Source organism: Lynx rufus, unplaced genomic scaffold (genome assembly GCF_022079265.1).
Source record: "Lynx rufus isolate CCGP_SWC_20201006 ecotype Redwood Valley unplaced genomic scaffold, mLynRuf1.p SCAF_3, whole genome shotgun sequence".
Taxonomy (NCBI): domain Eukaryota; kingdom Metazoa; phylum Chordata; class Mammalia; order Carnivora; family Felidae; genus Lynx; species Lynx rufus.
In genome coordinates, this window is record NW_025814845.1 from 56,958,814 (window position 1) to 56,974,535 (window position 15,722).

At 38.3% G+C, this 15,722-nt stretch overlaps 1 protein-coding gene across 1 annotated transcript in view; it reads left to right on the forward strand.

The window, feature by feature from the left end:
• The window catches only part of MTHFD2L (methylenetetrahydrofolate dehydrogenase (NADP+ dependent) 2 like), a 143,584-nt gene that overhangs the window by 57,461 nt on the left and 70,401 nt on the right, over nucleotides 1–15,722 (forward strand). Inside the window, exon 6 of the mRNA XM_047091991.1 lies at nucleotides 11,910–12,002. Coding sequence (XP_046947947.1) covers nucleotides 11,910–12,002 — 93 coding nt within the window. The remainder of the gene's footprint in view (nucleotides 1–11,909; nucleotides 12,003–15,722) is intronic.

A 15,722-nucleotide genomic window follows, 5' to 3' on the forward strand; every position in this document is an offset into this window, starting at 1 on the left:
TATCCATTCATTAGTTGGTGGATATTTAGGATCTTTCCATAGTTTGGCTATTGTTGATATTGCTGCTGTAAACATTGGGGTACATGTATCTCTTTGAATCTGTATTTTTGTTTTCTTTGGGTAAATACCTAATGCAATTGCTGGATCATAAGGCATTTCTATTTTTAGTTTTTTGAGGAACTTCCATACTGTTCTCTAGAGTGGCTGCACTAATCTGTAGTCCCACCAGTGATGCAAGAGGGTTCCCCTTTCTTTGCATCCTCTCTAACCCCTGTTGTTTCTTGTGTTATTAATTTTAACCATTCTGACAGGTGTGATGTGTATCTCATCGTGGTTTTGATTTGTAATGAAAGACGTTTTTTAAAAATGTTTATTTATTTATTGAGAGAGAGAGAGAGAGAGAGAGAGAGAGCATGCACACGAGCCGGGGAGGGGCAGAGAGAGAGAGAGAGTCCCAAGCAGACTCCTCACTGTCAGTGCAGAGTCTGACAGGGGACTTGATCCCATGAACCATGAGATCACGACCTGAGCCAAAATCCAGAGTTGGATGCTTAATGGACTGAGCCAGCCAGGCACCTCTGTAATGAAAATTTTAATACAACTATTAATAAAACGTATTCTTAGAAACACTGATGCACCGCAAAATCTTAAATGGGTTTGATTCTTTTCTTAGAGGAGGAGAGGAGTTAGTTGGTCAAATAAATTTGGGAAATCTGGATTAAACAAAATCAAACATCCAACTTGACTGTGATATTTCTTGGAGACTTTAATATAGCAATATAGCATAGCCTTTAACATAGTGAGCACTGTGAATCTTTGAGAAGGTAATCATATTTAGTATTTCACTCTGGAAGTTGTTTTTTTTTCCCTAACAAAGTGTGTATATTTATATCTATGTTTTTGCTATATTCGTATTAGTATACCCCCAGAGGTCTAGCCTTTTTCCACAGAGAGGAAGAATAGAAAGGACAGTAAGCAGCGCATTGTTCTTTGACATGCCTGCATTTTTCACTCTCAAATGCAGACAGAAACCTTGGGAATACTTAGTGTTTGAATATGCTCTTTCAAGCATGTTTGCAGAATCCTGCAATTGTAGTAAGATCCCTGAGTTTGTTTTCAACTGTTGATCTTGAAGAGCACAACATAAATGCAAAACTTACATAAAGCTGTAACAAACAGATTCTCCCCTACCAACACACACACATTCCTTCTAGCCAAAGCAACTAGAAAGGAAAAGCAATACTTTGACTCATGCTAACACCCTTGTCTCATGGCTGAGCTGGCCAGCTCATTTTGGCTAGGAATTGAAAGGGTCGGATTGCCTTAGTTAGCTTTGCGTAGTTTAAAATCTGTTTCACAGTCAGAAATGCTACTATCAATCATGACTTGGCAATTTGGTACCATGGGAAATTTGGCCACCTGGGGAACTGATTCATGTAGATGACTCAAAACATTTCATCCCTACTCATAAGAAAGTAATCCTAGAAATGTAAGGCTTCAAAGCCATTTATCTTCATTTATGACTGCCATGTTGTTCACACCATAGCTGCAGTCTTGATTGATGAAGATTGACTCCCAGAGCAGGAAAACCTATTGTTAATGAGCATTGACTCTTTGGTCATTTTGCCTGACTGCACATTATGTTCGTGCATGTCCCTTATCTCACATGTATGTACAGTTTTTGGGAGAGTTAAATGAGCTAATACCTATAAAGAGTTTACTATTCATACATTCTAAGTGTTGAGTACATGTTAGCTTATTCTAAAGAGTATTTAAGGTGGGTCACAGCAATGTATAAAACACAATGCAAATGAGAAATAGTTAAGAAAAGGAGGAAGCAAGGCCTAGAACTAAAACAGGGCCAAGAATAAAGCTATTAAAAATAGGCATATCGGGGTCCCTGGGTGGCTCAGTCAGTTGAGCATCTGACTTTGGCTCAGGTCATGATTTTACGGTCCTTGGGTTCAAGTTCTACATCAGGCTCTGTACCGACAGCTCGAAGCCTGGAGCTTCCTTCTAGTTCTGTGTCTCCCTCTCTCTCTCCCCCTCCCCTCCTCTCTCTCTCTCTCTCTCTCTCCCCCTCTCAAAAAAAAAAGAAGAAACACTTTTAAAAAATTTTAAAAATAGGCATATCATTAAATCTTCATGGATATACTACCACTGCCAAGCACACTGCTTTTCGTATACTAGTGCTGAATATATGTTTGGTGAATTTATTTATTTGAGCCTAAACTATACTTTCTATGATTGGGTCACAGATTTCATCTTGAGAGCTCTTTAGCAGAAAAAAAAAAAAAAAAAGAGAGAGACTACTTACCCAATTAAATGGCTTTAGGATTAAAAATAAATACATGCTCAGGATAAAGAAAACATTTTCTGATATTAAGACTGAAAAATAATTTCTCCTGAGGGGTCTTATACGCAGGAAACTATACAATGAACTGAGTAATATTCATAACATGCTTTCTAATTTCAGGAAATGGCCACATCTAATAGGACTATTTCTTTCATTGTTTAAGCATAAAGCCACCATTGGCATGTGTATCTTTTATTTCACTAGACACGTCTTTTCATTCTCTGTTTATGGGTCATTCTGTTCTTCCCAATTTCTAAACCAGTGGTTCTCAACCTTAGCTGCCCACTAGAAATATCTAGGGACTTTTAAAAATATAGCTGCCTGAGCCCAACACAGAACAATTAAATCAGAATCTTTCGAGTTGGACCAGAGTATCAGTATTTTTTAGAAAGCTCCATAGGAGATTCTAATGTAGTCAGGATTGAGGAGAACTGCTCAAAACATTGGAATAAACTCGGGGTTCACGTCTCATTCCAGAGCCATTTCTAGGTCATCCTTTCTAGTCCCAATGCTTTAAATACCATCAGTATTTCCCATGTTTCTAGACCCATGTAACCACTGTCTGCTTAACATGTCAGCCCACTTGGATGACCAGTAGGCATTTCAAATGTACCATATACAAATCTTCAATCTTAATTTTACTCCTTATAATCTGTCCTGTTTTAGGAAGTGGCACTGTTATGCAACCTAGTTGCTTAGGCCACCCTTGATCTCTGTCTCTCACACCTTGTGTCTTATCCTTTAGCAGTCTGTATAAAATATACCCATGATCACCTCCACCAAAAAGATCCTAGTGGAGACAGCCATTATCTTTCACTTGGAGCACTACTAAACTTACAAACTAGTTTCTCTGCATTCACCCTTGTCCTATCTCCCATACGTAGTCTATATTTCACACGGTCGTTCTGAATCACCCATGGGTGCCCACAACATTCAGAAACACATAACATCAGAATAAAATCCAAATTCCTTGAAACAATACGCAAGACCTTACAGGACCTGACCTGGGCTGCATCTTTTTACTCGGTTCCTACCATTCTAACCCTCTATCACTGCCCTCCAGCCATGGCTGCCCTTTGTTTCCATTTGACTAATTAAAAGTGAAGCCATATTCCTTAGTTGTCATCTGCCTAGGGGCCCAAGGTGTTTGGAAGGTAACAGAACGACTGATCAACAGCAAATCAGACCAAGCAGATCTTGACCAGATACAAACACATTTAAAGCCTGGCCCATTTTAAGCATGAAAGGAGGGCTTAGATCTGAGTGCTTTGTAAGTATATCTGAAATTATTTAAGTGATTTAATCCAGAAAAGGCAGCTCAAGTTGAAATAGAAAACTTACAGTAAATGGAATGCAAGAGTCAAGAGAATGCAGTATTGTTTCCAGATCTGGGAAATGGGCCTCTTGATCATTTTACAAATGGTAAAAATTAAATTTTGTGATAGAGGCACGTGTGTTTTCGGTCCTTAGCTGGTCTCTTACCAGTACTGCCGGTGCACACCAGGTAGGATCAGAAGGCAGAGTGTCATCGAAGATCCCTCCCTGGCTTCCTAAAAGAGGCAGGACAGTGGTCCAGAAATGCTACTCTGCTGACTGAAGTGAAAATGTAGCAGTTGGCCAGCTCTGCTTTTACATCTGTGAACTCAGCAATGCTTTTTTGTTTGTGCCCAGTGTAGATGGGGGCTCTAGAGTGACATGATTAAGAGCCGGGGCATTAGAGCTGGGCTAAACTAGTTTGAATTCTGACCCTTATATGGTTTGTATGAGCTTGGACAGACTATTGGACTTTGTGTGTGTCCTCAGTTTCCTCATTTGTAAAGTGCAAATAGCATTATTTTCTACCTTATAAAAAATACCCTCACAGTGTTTTGTGAAGACTGTATGATATGAAAATGTGTGATAACATGCGTAAGGTGTAAAACAATGATAGACATGTGGTAAATTCTCACATAAGGGCCATTTTGATCACATACATTTAGGTTCTGTCCATTTAGCTTCCACAGAGATTTTCCCTGTAGAGAGGTTTTTGTTTGTGTGTTTTATGCTACGAGATGGAACAGCAGTTTACAAGAGAATAAGAGACACACGTTCTAATCCAGAGTCTTTAGGCCTCTGGAGACCTTTGTCCAAAAACAGAACTCAGGCTTCTTTCTTGCTTTGGGTGCTGTTCTGGTGATGAATGCTGAGTTTTCCTGCCTGTAATGTCCTCAGTGATTGTTCCTTTAAACCAGACCATGGGGGCGCCTGGGTGGCTCAGTCAGTTGAGCGTCCGACTTCAGCTCAGGTCATGATCTCACAGCTCATGAGTTCAAGCCCCACGTCAGGCTCTGTGCTAACAGCTCAGAGCCTGGAGCCTGCTTCGGATTCTGTGTCTCCCTCTCTCTCTGCCCCTCCCCCACTCGCATTCTGTCTCTGTCTCTCTCAAAAATAAATAAACACTTAAAAAAAAAAAAAAACAGACCATGGTATGAGTTAATGCATGGAGAATGATGCCGTTTTGTCTTATCCAGAGAAAGTGACTAAGCAAAACCTTACCTGTGAGATTCTAGCTCCTACTGGACTTGCCATTTTGCTTCGTCTGCGGATGCAGGTACAAGCAAGTATTTGAAGACTTGTCTCATGGAAAAGGAAGTTGAGACTTGTTCTGTGGTGCTGTCCAAGTTAGATCTAGAATCATGGTAGATCTTGCAAAAAGGTAGACCTCAGCTCTTGCGAGGAAGAAGTTTCTAACCATCTGGGCTAAATGACATGCTTTTCTTACATTCTTATAGAAAATAATTTACAGATGGGCAAGGATGGAGAAAGCATACAGAAACAAAATAGATTCCTACTCACATCAAAATCTGTCTTCTCTAAGAATTTGCGGTATTCCCCTATGCTGTTCTCAGCCAGAGTAGAGAGAGATGCTCTGTGCCAACATGTAACTTACAAACTTATAAACTCCTTTTAGCGTGGAACTTCCCCCGCTGTGTTCATATTCTGATTTACATATCTGTTTCTCATATGAAAGTGTGGAATCGTGTGTCTCCATTGCTTCACATAGCTCTGGGATTCTTTCTTGATCGTTGAATAAATGAAGGTAGGGAATGACCTAGAAATGTCCAACAAAAAGAAACTCCTCATTTTAAGTTGTTCTAAGCAAAAACTGCTACTCTATTATGAAGCATATTGTGCTGTTTGTTCTAGCTTCTTTTTAAATAGCAAATATTTTTATCCCTCAAATTGGCACTCTGGGTTAGTTGCCAGCAACTCTTCACTACAATCTGCAATTTTGCATAAATTACAGTGTAATGATAGCCTAGAAAACTGCTCAGACAGCTCCCAGTAGACCATTCGTGACTGACTGTGGACTCTTGTATAGTAAGAAGCCTATCTTGCCCAGCAGTTAATTATTAAGTTCTAACAGAACTCTCAGATTCTAGGAGATAGGTTCTAAGTTTTTTATTCTTGCTCTATCTTACAAACATGATGTAAAGCACTGGGCACCGAGAAGTTGCTTAAGACTCTGCTTATAAACGTTTTTATCTGGGTCCGTGTGATAGTTAGAAAAATTAGGCCCTCGCCCAGGCTGATAGCATGTGCACCGTAAGAGGATAAAACTGAGTGTGGGAAAAAGTCATCTGAGGGTCAGAGATATGCATCATTCTACAGAGTAGCTGCTCCGACTTGTCAGTACTGGCTACCCAGGGAAGAGTTGAGGAGTTAGAAAGGATTAGGTACAGCAAGCCAGAGGATTCATGGGAGAAAAGTAATAGGGCACCAGAACTGAAAACAGGAACAACAATAATTTTCACAGGCTAACTAGCATATCATGTGCCGGATAGTCAGCTCTCAGGAGCAGGGACAGGTATCAAGGTGCTCATCTGCAAGGGGCAAAGGCAGAAGAGACTGAGGCATGATTTGAACACCTTTATATTTAATTCCCTTGATTTATCTCTCTTTTGCTATCACACTGTGGTCTCCTGCATAGTAGGCTGAAAGCCTTTCCCTGGGTGGATAGTGTCATAATCAGAAACTCATTGATCAAGTCTAAATATGAGTTTGATATTTCCCGTGGGTATCACTAGCCCAACTCACTTAGGAGTAACAAGTTCACAAGATATTATTGACGGGGGAGTGGAATTACCTAAAAGATCTTTCTATACGCTTATTGAAATTCATCTTAATATTTTTTTCTTCTGCTTGACACTTTACAGGTTGTTCATTGTATGTATATACAACTCAGTGGATTATTATGTATCCCTCAATTCCTTGCTGAAACCATCAGTACTGACAAAGTGGGAAGTTTTTGTTTGGTTTTGGTTTTGTGGGGATTTGGGAAGCTCCCCTGCAAGAAGACACGCTTCCATGGTTGAGAGGACCTTTCTGCATATAGGGAAGCTGTACTAAGGTAGAGATGGTTTATTTATTACTGGTTTATAGCAAGTCAAAGAGAAGAGGAAACACAAGGGAAACTCGTAAACAGATTCCGCTCCGTGTAGCTGAGCAGAAGGTGGTGTCATGAACTGAAAGGAGAAAGACGGCTAACAGGGGCCCCTGCGTGACTCAGTTGGTTGAGCACCTGACACTCCATTTCAGCTCAGGTCATGATCTCACGGTTCATGGGTTTGAGCCCTGCATCAGGCTCTGCGCTGACAGTGTGGAGCAAACTTGGGATTCTCTCTCTCCTTCTCTCTCTCCCCTTCCCTGCTTATGCGCTCCCTTTCCCTCTCTCTCTCTCTCTCTCTCTCTCTCTCGATAAACAAATAAACTTAAAAATAAAAAAATAAAAATAAAAAACCCCAGCCTATTCTCACTAAAAAAAAAAAAAAAAAGACTGCTATCAAGTACCGCTGTCTCTCATTGTTCTTCCTTTTTAAAGCTTTCCTGGTTATTGACTTTTCTTTTTCCTTATTAACTTTAGGATGAAATTATATTCTTCCAAAAAAATGCAAACTACCAGTTTTTATTGGAGTTGTATTCCATTTGTAATGAACGTAGGGAGAATTGTTATCTCTAGGATATTGAGTCTTTTACATAAGACATGGTTTATCTTTCTCGTTCTTCAGTCTTACTGATGTCTCTTGGTATTGTTCTGGAGATTTTCTTTTACCACATAGGTTTTGCACATTTCTTGTTAAGTTTATTTCTGAGTATTTTACTTCTTGTATTGCTATTCTAATGGAGTCTTTTCTTTCATTTTATCTTCTAATGTCTTGTTATATATGAAAGCTATTTATTACTGTATATTTACTTTTTATTTGGCAATTTGTTGAATTCTCTCACTGCTTATATTACAATTTTCAGACCTATTTAACATTAACATCTTGACTTTATGTTTACTAATCTTCTCATTTCTTTTGTTTCTTTTTGGTTCCTTATCTACTTTTTTTAAGTTAAGTGATTGATTCACTTCTTTTCTTTTATTGATTCAATCATTTTAGTTCTTTGTTTTATCTTTATTTTATAGGATCTAATATATAGTAATTTCATTATAAATGTTTCTAGAATTTCTGCACTGTTGTTTTGTGTTTTCTTTTTGACCCAAGAATTATTTAAAATAGGGTTTAAAAAAATCCTGCTGAAAAAAACCTTTTGATTTCTTTTTTTAAATGTTTATGTGTTTATTTTGAGAAAGAGAGAGAGAGAGAGCACAAGCAGAGGAGGGGCAGGGAGAGAGGGAGAGAGAGAGAAAGAGAGAAAGAGGGAGGGAGAATCCCAAGCAAACTCCCTGCTGCCAGTGCAGAGCCCGATGCGGGACTCGAACTCACAAACCATGAAATTATGACCTGAGCCGAAATGAAAAATTGGATGTTTAACCAACTGAGCCATCCAGGAGTCCAGAAAGAACCTTTTAATTTCTGACTTTTTCAATAATTATAACTTTATAGACTTGTGATGAAAGAAAATATCTGAAGTTTATCAACCTATTTTTTGGTATTAATTAAAATTCTCTTTGTAGCCAAAGAGAATACCATTTAAAAAAATATTCTTTGGCTACATGAAAAGAAAATGTATGTTCTGCTTTCAAAATTTGATATATTGCAATAAGGTACATAACATTAATTATGTTATTTGCATTTTTTATATCTTTGATCTGTTGTGGATTGAGAAAGGTGAATTAAATTCAGCAAATACAATGTGTTTCTTTTTTGATTTGTATCCCTTGTAATTTCTGCTGTATGAATTATATTTCTCTTACATGTTACTTATATATTTCTCATTGTTGTGAGTTCGTTTGAATCACATCTTTGCATTATAATGTGTACTTTCTTTGTCCTATTTAATGGTAAATTTCTCCTTATTTGACAATAAGAACATCATCTCTTTTTTTGTCCTTTTCCTGCTACGCATTTGCCTATCTTTTATTTTTGACATCCAAACAGCTTTGTTTTAGATGTACCTTATATAAAGTATAGAGTTAGATTTTGTTTTTGGTTTGCAAGCCAATTTGGAAATAGGATTCTTTTAAATAGATAACTTAGGAAAATTTGTTATGAAGATAAATATATCTGATCTGAACTGTGTATTAGTTTCTGTTCTGTTTGTTGTTTTTATGGCTTTTACTTATTTTTTACATTGTTTTTCTTTTTTATGTATGGTTCTTCTGATATTTAGGAAAGTTAGTCATTACTCTAATAGTTATAACTTTATGCAGTACTCTTAGTTGTCTATTTCTTCATATGGTATCTATTGATAATCTAATTTAAAAAATGGGGGCTCCTGGCTGACTCAGTCAGTTGAGCATCCAACACTTGACTTTAGCTCAGGTCATGATCTCAGGGTCACGGGATCAAGCCCCAACTGTGTCGGGCTCCAGAGTGAGCATGGAGCCTGCCTCGGATTCATATTCTCTGTCTCTCTCTCTGCCCCTCCCCCAATTGCACATGTGTGTGGTGTGCATGCGCGTGAGTTCTATCTCTCAAAATAAATAAATAAATAAAAATGATAAAATGCTTTTATTTTTCTTCCCTGATTCCATTTCTTTTGTCTCCAACCTGATATTTGCCAATAAAAATTATCTTTGTAATGTTTTTACCTTGTACTTCTAAATCTTCTTCTTCTTCTATTATTTGATTGATCAGTTTTAAATGTTTTTTGATCCTAGTCATTAGATAACATAATTAATGTTATGTTAATCTAGTTCGCAATCAGCAAACTTTCTCATCTTTGCCCTTCCCATTCCAATTTTGTTAGTTATACCATTTTTTTCATATTTAGAGCAAATAGGATTTACATTTTGTCCATCACCCAGCTCTCATTTTTTTTAGTCTTACTTTTATGATTAAATATATTCCAAACTTTCTAATAGTCCTTTTGCTGTTTTCCTTAGATATATGATATTGATTCATTAAAGTTAATCATTTAACAAGTTCTTTAGGAAAAACACAAGGGAACAGTATTCCCTGAGTGCTTACAATTTCAAAATTGTAACCTTTATTCTTGGAGAATGATTTGACTGTGACTCCCCTTTTTTTTTTTTTTTTTTTTTGCATGAGTCTCTTGCAAATATTGCTCTTCTGTTTTCTGGAGTTGAAGATACAAATTTGAATTTTTGCTCGTAATACTCTTCTTCTTTGATGTTTACAATCCAGTTACTTTACTGAAATTTTTCTCAATGTTGACCATTATGGTCAATTTGTATGGATTCAAAGTCGTCTTTTTCCCCAGGTCCTGTGACTTTACATTCTTAATTTTTAAATTTTTGGCATAATGTTTGGTCATAACGTTCAACTTTTCCATTGCGACACTTTTTGTTGTTGAGTGTATTGGTATGTTGGTAAATTATTTTTTTAAAAAAAGGTTTATTTATTTATTTTGAGAGAGAGAGAGGGAGAGCACAAGCAGGGGAGGGGCAGAGAAAGAAAGAGAGAGAGAATCCCAAGAAGGCTCCTCACTGTCAGCACAGTGCCTGCCATGGGGCTTGATCTCACTAACCTTGAGATCATGACCTGAGCCAAAATCAAGAGTCAGGCACTTAACTGTCTGAGCCCCCTGGGCCCACCGGTACGTTGGAAAATTCTTGAAAAAAAAACTCCTTCTGTTTTTGTGGGGGCGGGGGGCTGCCAGTTTTAAAATATATTCTTTTATTTACTTAAAAAGTATAGTCAAGTTCACTCTTTTTGGTGTACAGTGCCATGAATTTAGATAAATGCATACAGTCACAGAACTCCACTAGAAGCAGAACAGCTCTGTCACCCTCAAAATTTCCCTGGGCTGATTTTTACATAGCATTCTTTTACTAATTCTGTGTCAAATATTTTTTGCTTATCATTGAGTGAGTTAGATCTCTTGGACCTCCTGTGGGTCAGGTACTTCTGGTGGGGACTGGGGAGGAGGTGCTGGGCAGCCTTCAGATCCCTTCTTCACCACTTACACAAAGTCAAACCGCTTCCCGTTAAAATGGCCCCTCCACATGAGTCTTTCAGTTACGAGGCAGTGTGAACCATCCTGGGTCCGAGGGGGCCTCTTCTGCCTCTATTTCTTTCTTCTCTGCTACAGATAAGAGATATATTTTGTATTTTTGACGTGGACCCTGCACCTTTGAACAGTGTATTTTTGCGGTCATTTTCAGAGATGTGCTGCTACTGGCCATCTTGTTATTCTCTGCATTTCTTCGCTGCCTTTCTTCCTGTGTGTATATATTAACTCTGCTGCTTCTGGGTAACTCACACGTATTTTTTGGAATCTATGGAAAAGATGTCTTTCTGGTTTTGCTAAAAATGGAGGTTATATAGTTTTTGTTGTTGTTGTTAAATGTGTAGCACTTGTAGGTTATCTAGGAGAAGAGACAAGGTACTGTCTCACACAGCCACGCTCTGACTGGAAGTCCTTTTCTGACTACTCTCATCCTTGCCTTTCTTTCACTTCTCTTCCTTGGCTCACACTTAAAGCACTGGAAGCCGTCAGGCCGGTAACCTCTCTTATTCATACACCACGTCGTTAAAGCATGTATGAATATTTCCTGTTATATCTAAAGCCTCTTCATTATTTCCTAAACACATAATTTCAAAGTTGGTCCATATTTTTCCTGTTCTTCTGTTGGCTTGGAATGCCCTTTTCTTCTTTCTTGAATTGGTACACCCCGGCTCATACTTTGAGACCTAAAGTATATTGCCTCCTTTAGGAACTCTTCCTTGACACCTCCTCAAGAGGAGGCAGAATTAATCTCTTAGCTGTGCTCCCACAATGCATTGCCCCATCTTGGATGCACTTACTTGCTGTTTTCAGAGCTTATATACCTAATTATCAAGCCAACAAATATCCCACGTATTTACATATTAACCTCAATACAGAACTTTCACGTGCTGGGTTTCTAGGACCTTACTTAGATCTCTCTTTTGATGGTCAGCACATACTCTCATTTGGTCTTATTTGATTTTCCACTGGTTAATTGGAGGCTATAATATTTTTGGTCATCTAGGTTTTATCTAGCTTTTATTCTTAAAGTGTTGTATCATTTGAAAGCAATTTTCCTACTCTTAGGATATAACTGAATCTCCCCTAGAATGATAGCATCCATAACTTTTGAAAAAGCTCAGTAACTATTAATGGGAGCTCTTCTCCATTCCAGGTGATGCAACCGTGACAATAGCTCACAGATACACTCCCAAAGAACAATTGAAGATCCATACGCAGCTGGCAGATGTTATCATAGTAGCTGCCGGTAAGTCTTTGGTGGCTGTTATTTGGTGGAATGTCATCAGCAGAGTAATTCCTGCCCTAATTGCTGACATGTCTGTAAAAACAGCTTCTTGGGAGAGTTTGGTATATGTATGACTAACTTCCATCGACTGGATTCTGTCTCTCAGCAATTATTATAGTGGTTTGTTGCGCCTACGTTAACATTTGTCACTTCATTATGGAAAACCCAAGTAGCCTTTGGAATGACAGGTTAAACACAAGAACAAATGTGCAGGTTGCCAGTTCCTTCATAGACATGGTTGATTCTAAATGTGAATGAGTTATGGGGAGGCTGGTAGGAAATGCTCTTGATAAGATAGCCAGGGCTAGCTCCTGTGGGACCCTTGGAAGGACTTTGATATAAGCCAAGAAAGGCTGAGAGCAGGAGGTTGACATGGCCTGGCTTATGTTTTTAGAAGAGCGCTTACACTATGTCAAGGAGTATTCGAGAGGAGCAAGAGTAGGAACAGAGGACAGTTATTGCATTTTCTTTTACTGGATGTAGGATTTTTCCTCATTTTCTATTCAAACGTACAAAAATGATTCTACCCTTTGCTTCTACCTTTCCTCTTGCCACATACACATATGATTTCTACAATGCAGACAGTTGTGAATCTTCTTGCTTATCCAAGGCTGAACGAGAGCCTTTTGTATTTTATCAATTAGATGTTATTGGTATTTTCTAGACTTTACATCTGAATTTTTGAGTAGTTACAAACTATGAAAGCAGAGCAAAAGTTCCAGAAGAAACAGTTTGATGAAGCAGATAATGGTCATTTAAATTAGTTTCACCCAAATTTAGTTTACTTTCTTATTCTGTTATAGGCCCTTCTCAGGAACTCAGAATATACATGTGATCACTCCAGGTAGAGTAATTTGCCTCCTGATAGAGTAAATATAGAAATATTCCCTTTTCCAGGGGCGCCTGGGTGGCTCAGTCAGTTGAGCGTCCGACTTCTGCTCAGGTCATGATCTCACGGTCCGTGAGTTTGAGCCCCACGTCGGGCTCTGTGCTGACGGCTCAGAGCCTGGAGCCTGCTTCAGATTCTGTGTCTCCCTCTCCCTCTGCCCCTCCCCTATTCATGCTCTGTCTCTCTCTGTCAAAAATAAAATAAACATTAAAAAAAAAAGAAATATTCCCTTTTCCAGAAGTCCCCAGTAAGCTGGTACAGCTAACCACATTTCCAGTTTTTCTGAGAAATTACATTCAGGTAATATTAAATGAGAACTTTTTAACAGGATTGAGAGGAGTAAGACAGATATTTAGAGATGCAATAAAAAGTGTCAGACTACAGATAACATTAAGTGAAATACTGCTGCAGCAACTGATATATGCATAGAAGATTATGAATATCACATTGACTTCTTTTTAGAAACATTGGATTTACCTACAAGAGTCAGAATTCAGTGAGTAGAGAGGAATTTGGTCATCCTCATTCATCCCAAACTTTAGACAGAGTGAAATTTACGTTCTCTTTACAAGGTGCTACTTGACTCTAATGTTAACTGGTAAAGAATGTTTCACAATCAATCTTACTTTCTATTTATCAATTAAAATATTGAATGAATATTTTTTTCTAGTGGGGCAAAAATTCCTCAATGTACATTCATGCTTATGTTTTTCTTGCCATGAGAAATGGCAGATGGGTGGTCCTCTTTCAAGAACCACTGACATTCTGTTGTGAATAAAGCAAACTTTATATCACAGTCCTTATCACCATCACTGTCGTCATCCGTCAGTGTCTCTTATAGACTCACTGTTTGCTCCTTTGTAGAGGCCTGAATCAGCACTGAGTACGATGTGTTAAAAAATAAGACGGGAAAAGAAAAAGGGAAATGAAGGAAGGGAAGGGAAAGGAGGACCAAGCCTCTATAAAATTAACAAGAGAGGAGCCAGGAGGTACTCAGGCTCGTAGGTGTGGAGACAGTATTGAGGCTGTCTAGCAACCATCCCAGTCAAGGCATCCTGCTACCACCAGAGGGCACCAGTCAGGTGCCAGCTATTATAGACAGCCACACTCCATCCACAGTCCATGGAGTTTACCACACTCCATCCCAGTCATGGAGGACATTTTGGATGAAGATAGTGTGAACAGGTCTTGTGCCTGCCTTGTATTCCAGCTCCAATGCCTGTAACTAGAAACAAAGGCATTTTGTAGAATGCTAGAAGACAGCCCCGTAGATAACCCTGCAGGTGTCCTGAAGGAATAAATATTTGGATAGTGGGAAGTTTGGAGAAAGAAAATTGAGAGTTCATAAAAAATAACTAAAGATTGCTACATTTCCATGTCCTTAATAATCACCTGGTGAATTGAAGGATAAAATATGTAGATATTGGTAAATTACAGTGAAATTCTAAAGAAAGCATGAATTAACATAAAAAAGAAACTCCGTATCTTCGGACGACAGGAATGAAATCTTACAAAAATGACCACATCATGCATTATGTGTGGGAAATAAACAACTACAATTAGCAGTGGGTATTAAAGAAGAAGATAGTGATCTAATGGCAGAGGTAGCTGGAACAGGGAGGGCTGGATTGTTGTCATAACTAGAATGTCAGCATATATGGAAATAGTCCCATCTAGAAGTCAGGAAGAGAAGGAGGAGTGGTGTGTGATGTATCAGAGAGATCGATAATGTCTTTCGACAATGTCTGAGGGATGACAGAAAAGAATGTAGTGAGTGATGAAATCTTGGAATGGGCTTGCAGAAGAAAAAAGTAAAAAAGGAAATCATTGTGTAAAGATCCGGAGGCATGAATAAAATTAGCTTATGTTAATACTAATCTCACCCCTCTAGCTTCTCAAATTCCCATAGTCCTATCCTTATAGGTTTAACGATGAATCACTTACTTTTTAAACACCTCTCCGCACATTGGACATTTACTTTCAAAGCTCAAATCTGAAAATCAGATCCTGTCAAACTATGCATTCTGAAATAAGAAGCTTCAGGTCCCTCCTCAAAACTACTCTCTAGGTTCACAGAGAGAATGAATCTGTTTCTAGGGCACTTTACTGTACCATGTTTATGGCACTTATCACCTGTTTATGGTTGTCTGTCACCTTCACTAGACTCTAGCAGGGATGGGACTGGTATTTTTTTTTTAACTTGGTATATAAGTGCTTCAGACAAAATCTGACACATAGTGGGTACTCAATGAGTGTGTGCCGTATTCATTTTGAAATTACAACTGGAGCATGGACTGCGTCAAACTGATACAAATTTAGCTGATGAGTTTTTAAGAATATAATTTTATAAAGGTGGAATGAATCATCTCTCTAGTTACTGATTGCATCACACAGTGGTAGCATGACTTTTGTAACTACTAAACATTCCTAGTTTGTCATCGTAAAGTAAATTGATAAAGTCATAAAGGTGAAAGATTTGTCCATACAAGAGCAGTTTGTGTCATTAAGTGGATGTTTGGATTGATTTGATTTGAAATATTAAGATTAAGAAATTCTGAGCAGAGTGAAGACAGTAAAGAGACTGTCGTAGACATCTAAAATATAGTAAGACTGTTAAACCGTTGAATGGAAAGAAATGGTTTAAGGGAAGGCCTCATTGGCTCTGCAAGGCTAGTGATAAAGAAGGGAAAGCCAGCCAGGACAGGGCACCGATGTTAAGAGTGTGTTAGAAGATCCTTTGACTCATTTGTATCTCATGCTTCCAGGAGACTGGGGGAAACCCTAAGTCTATA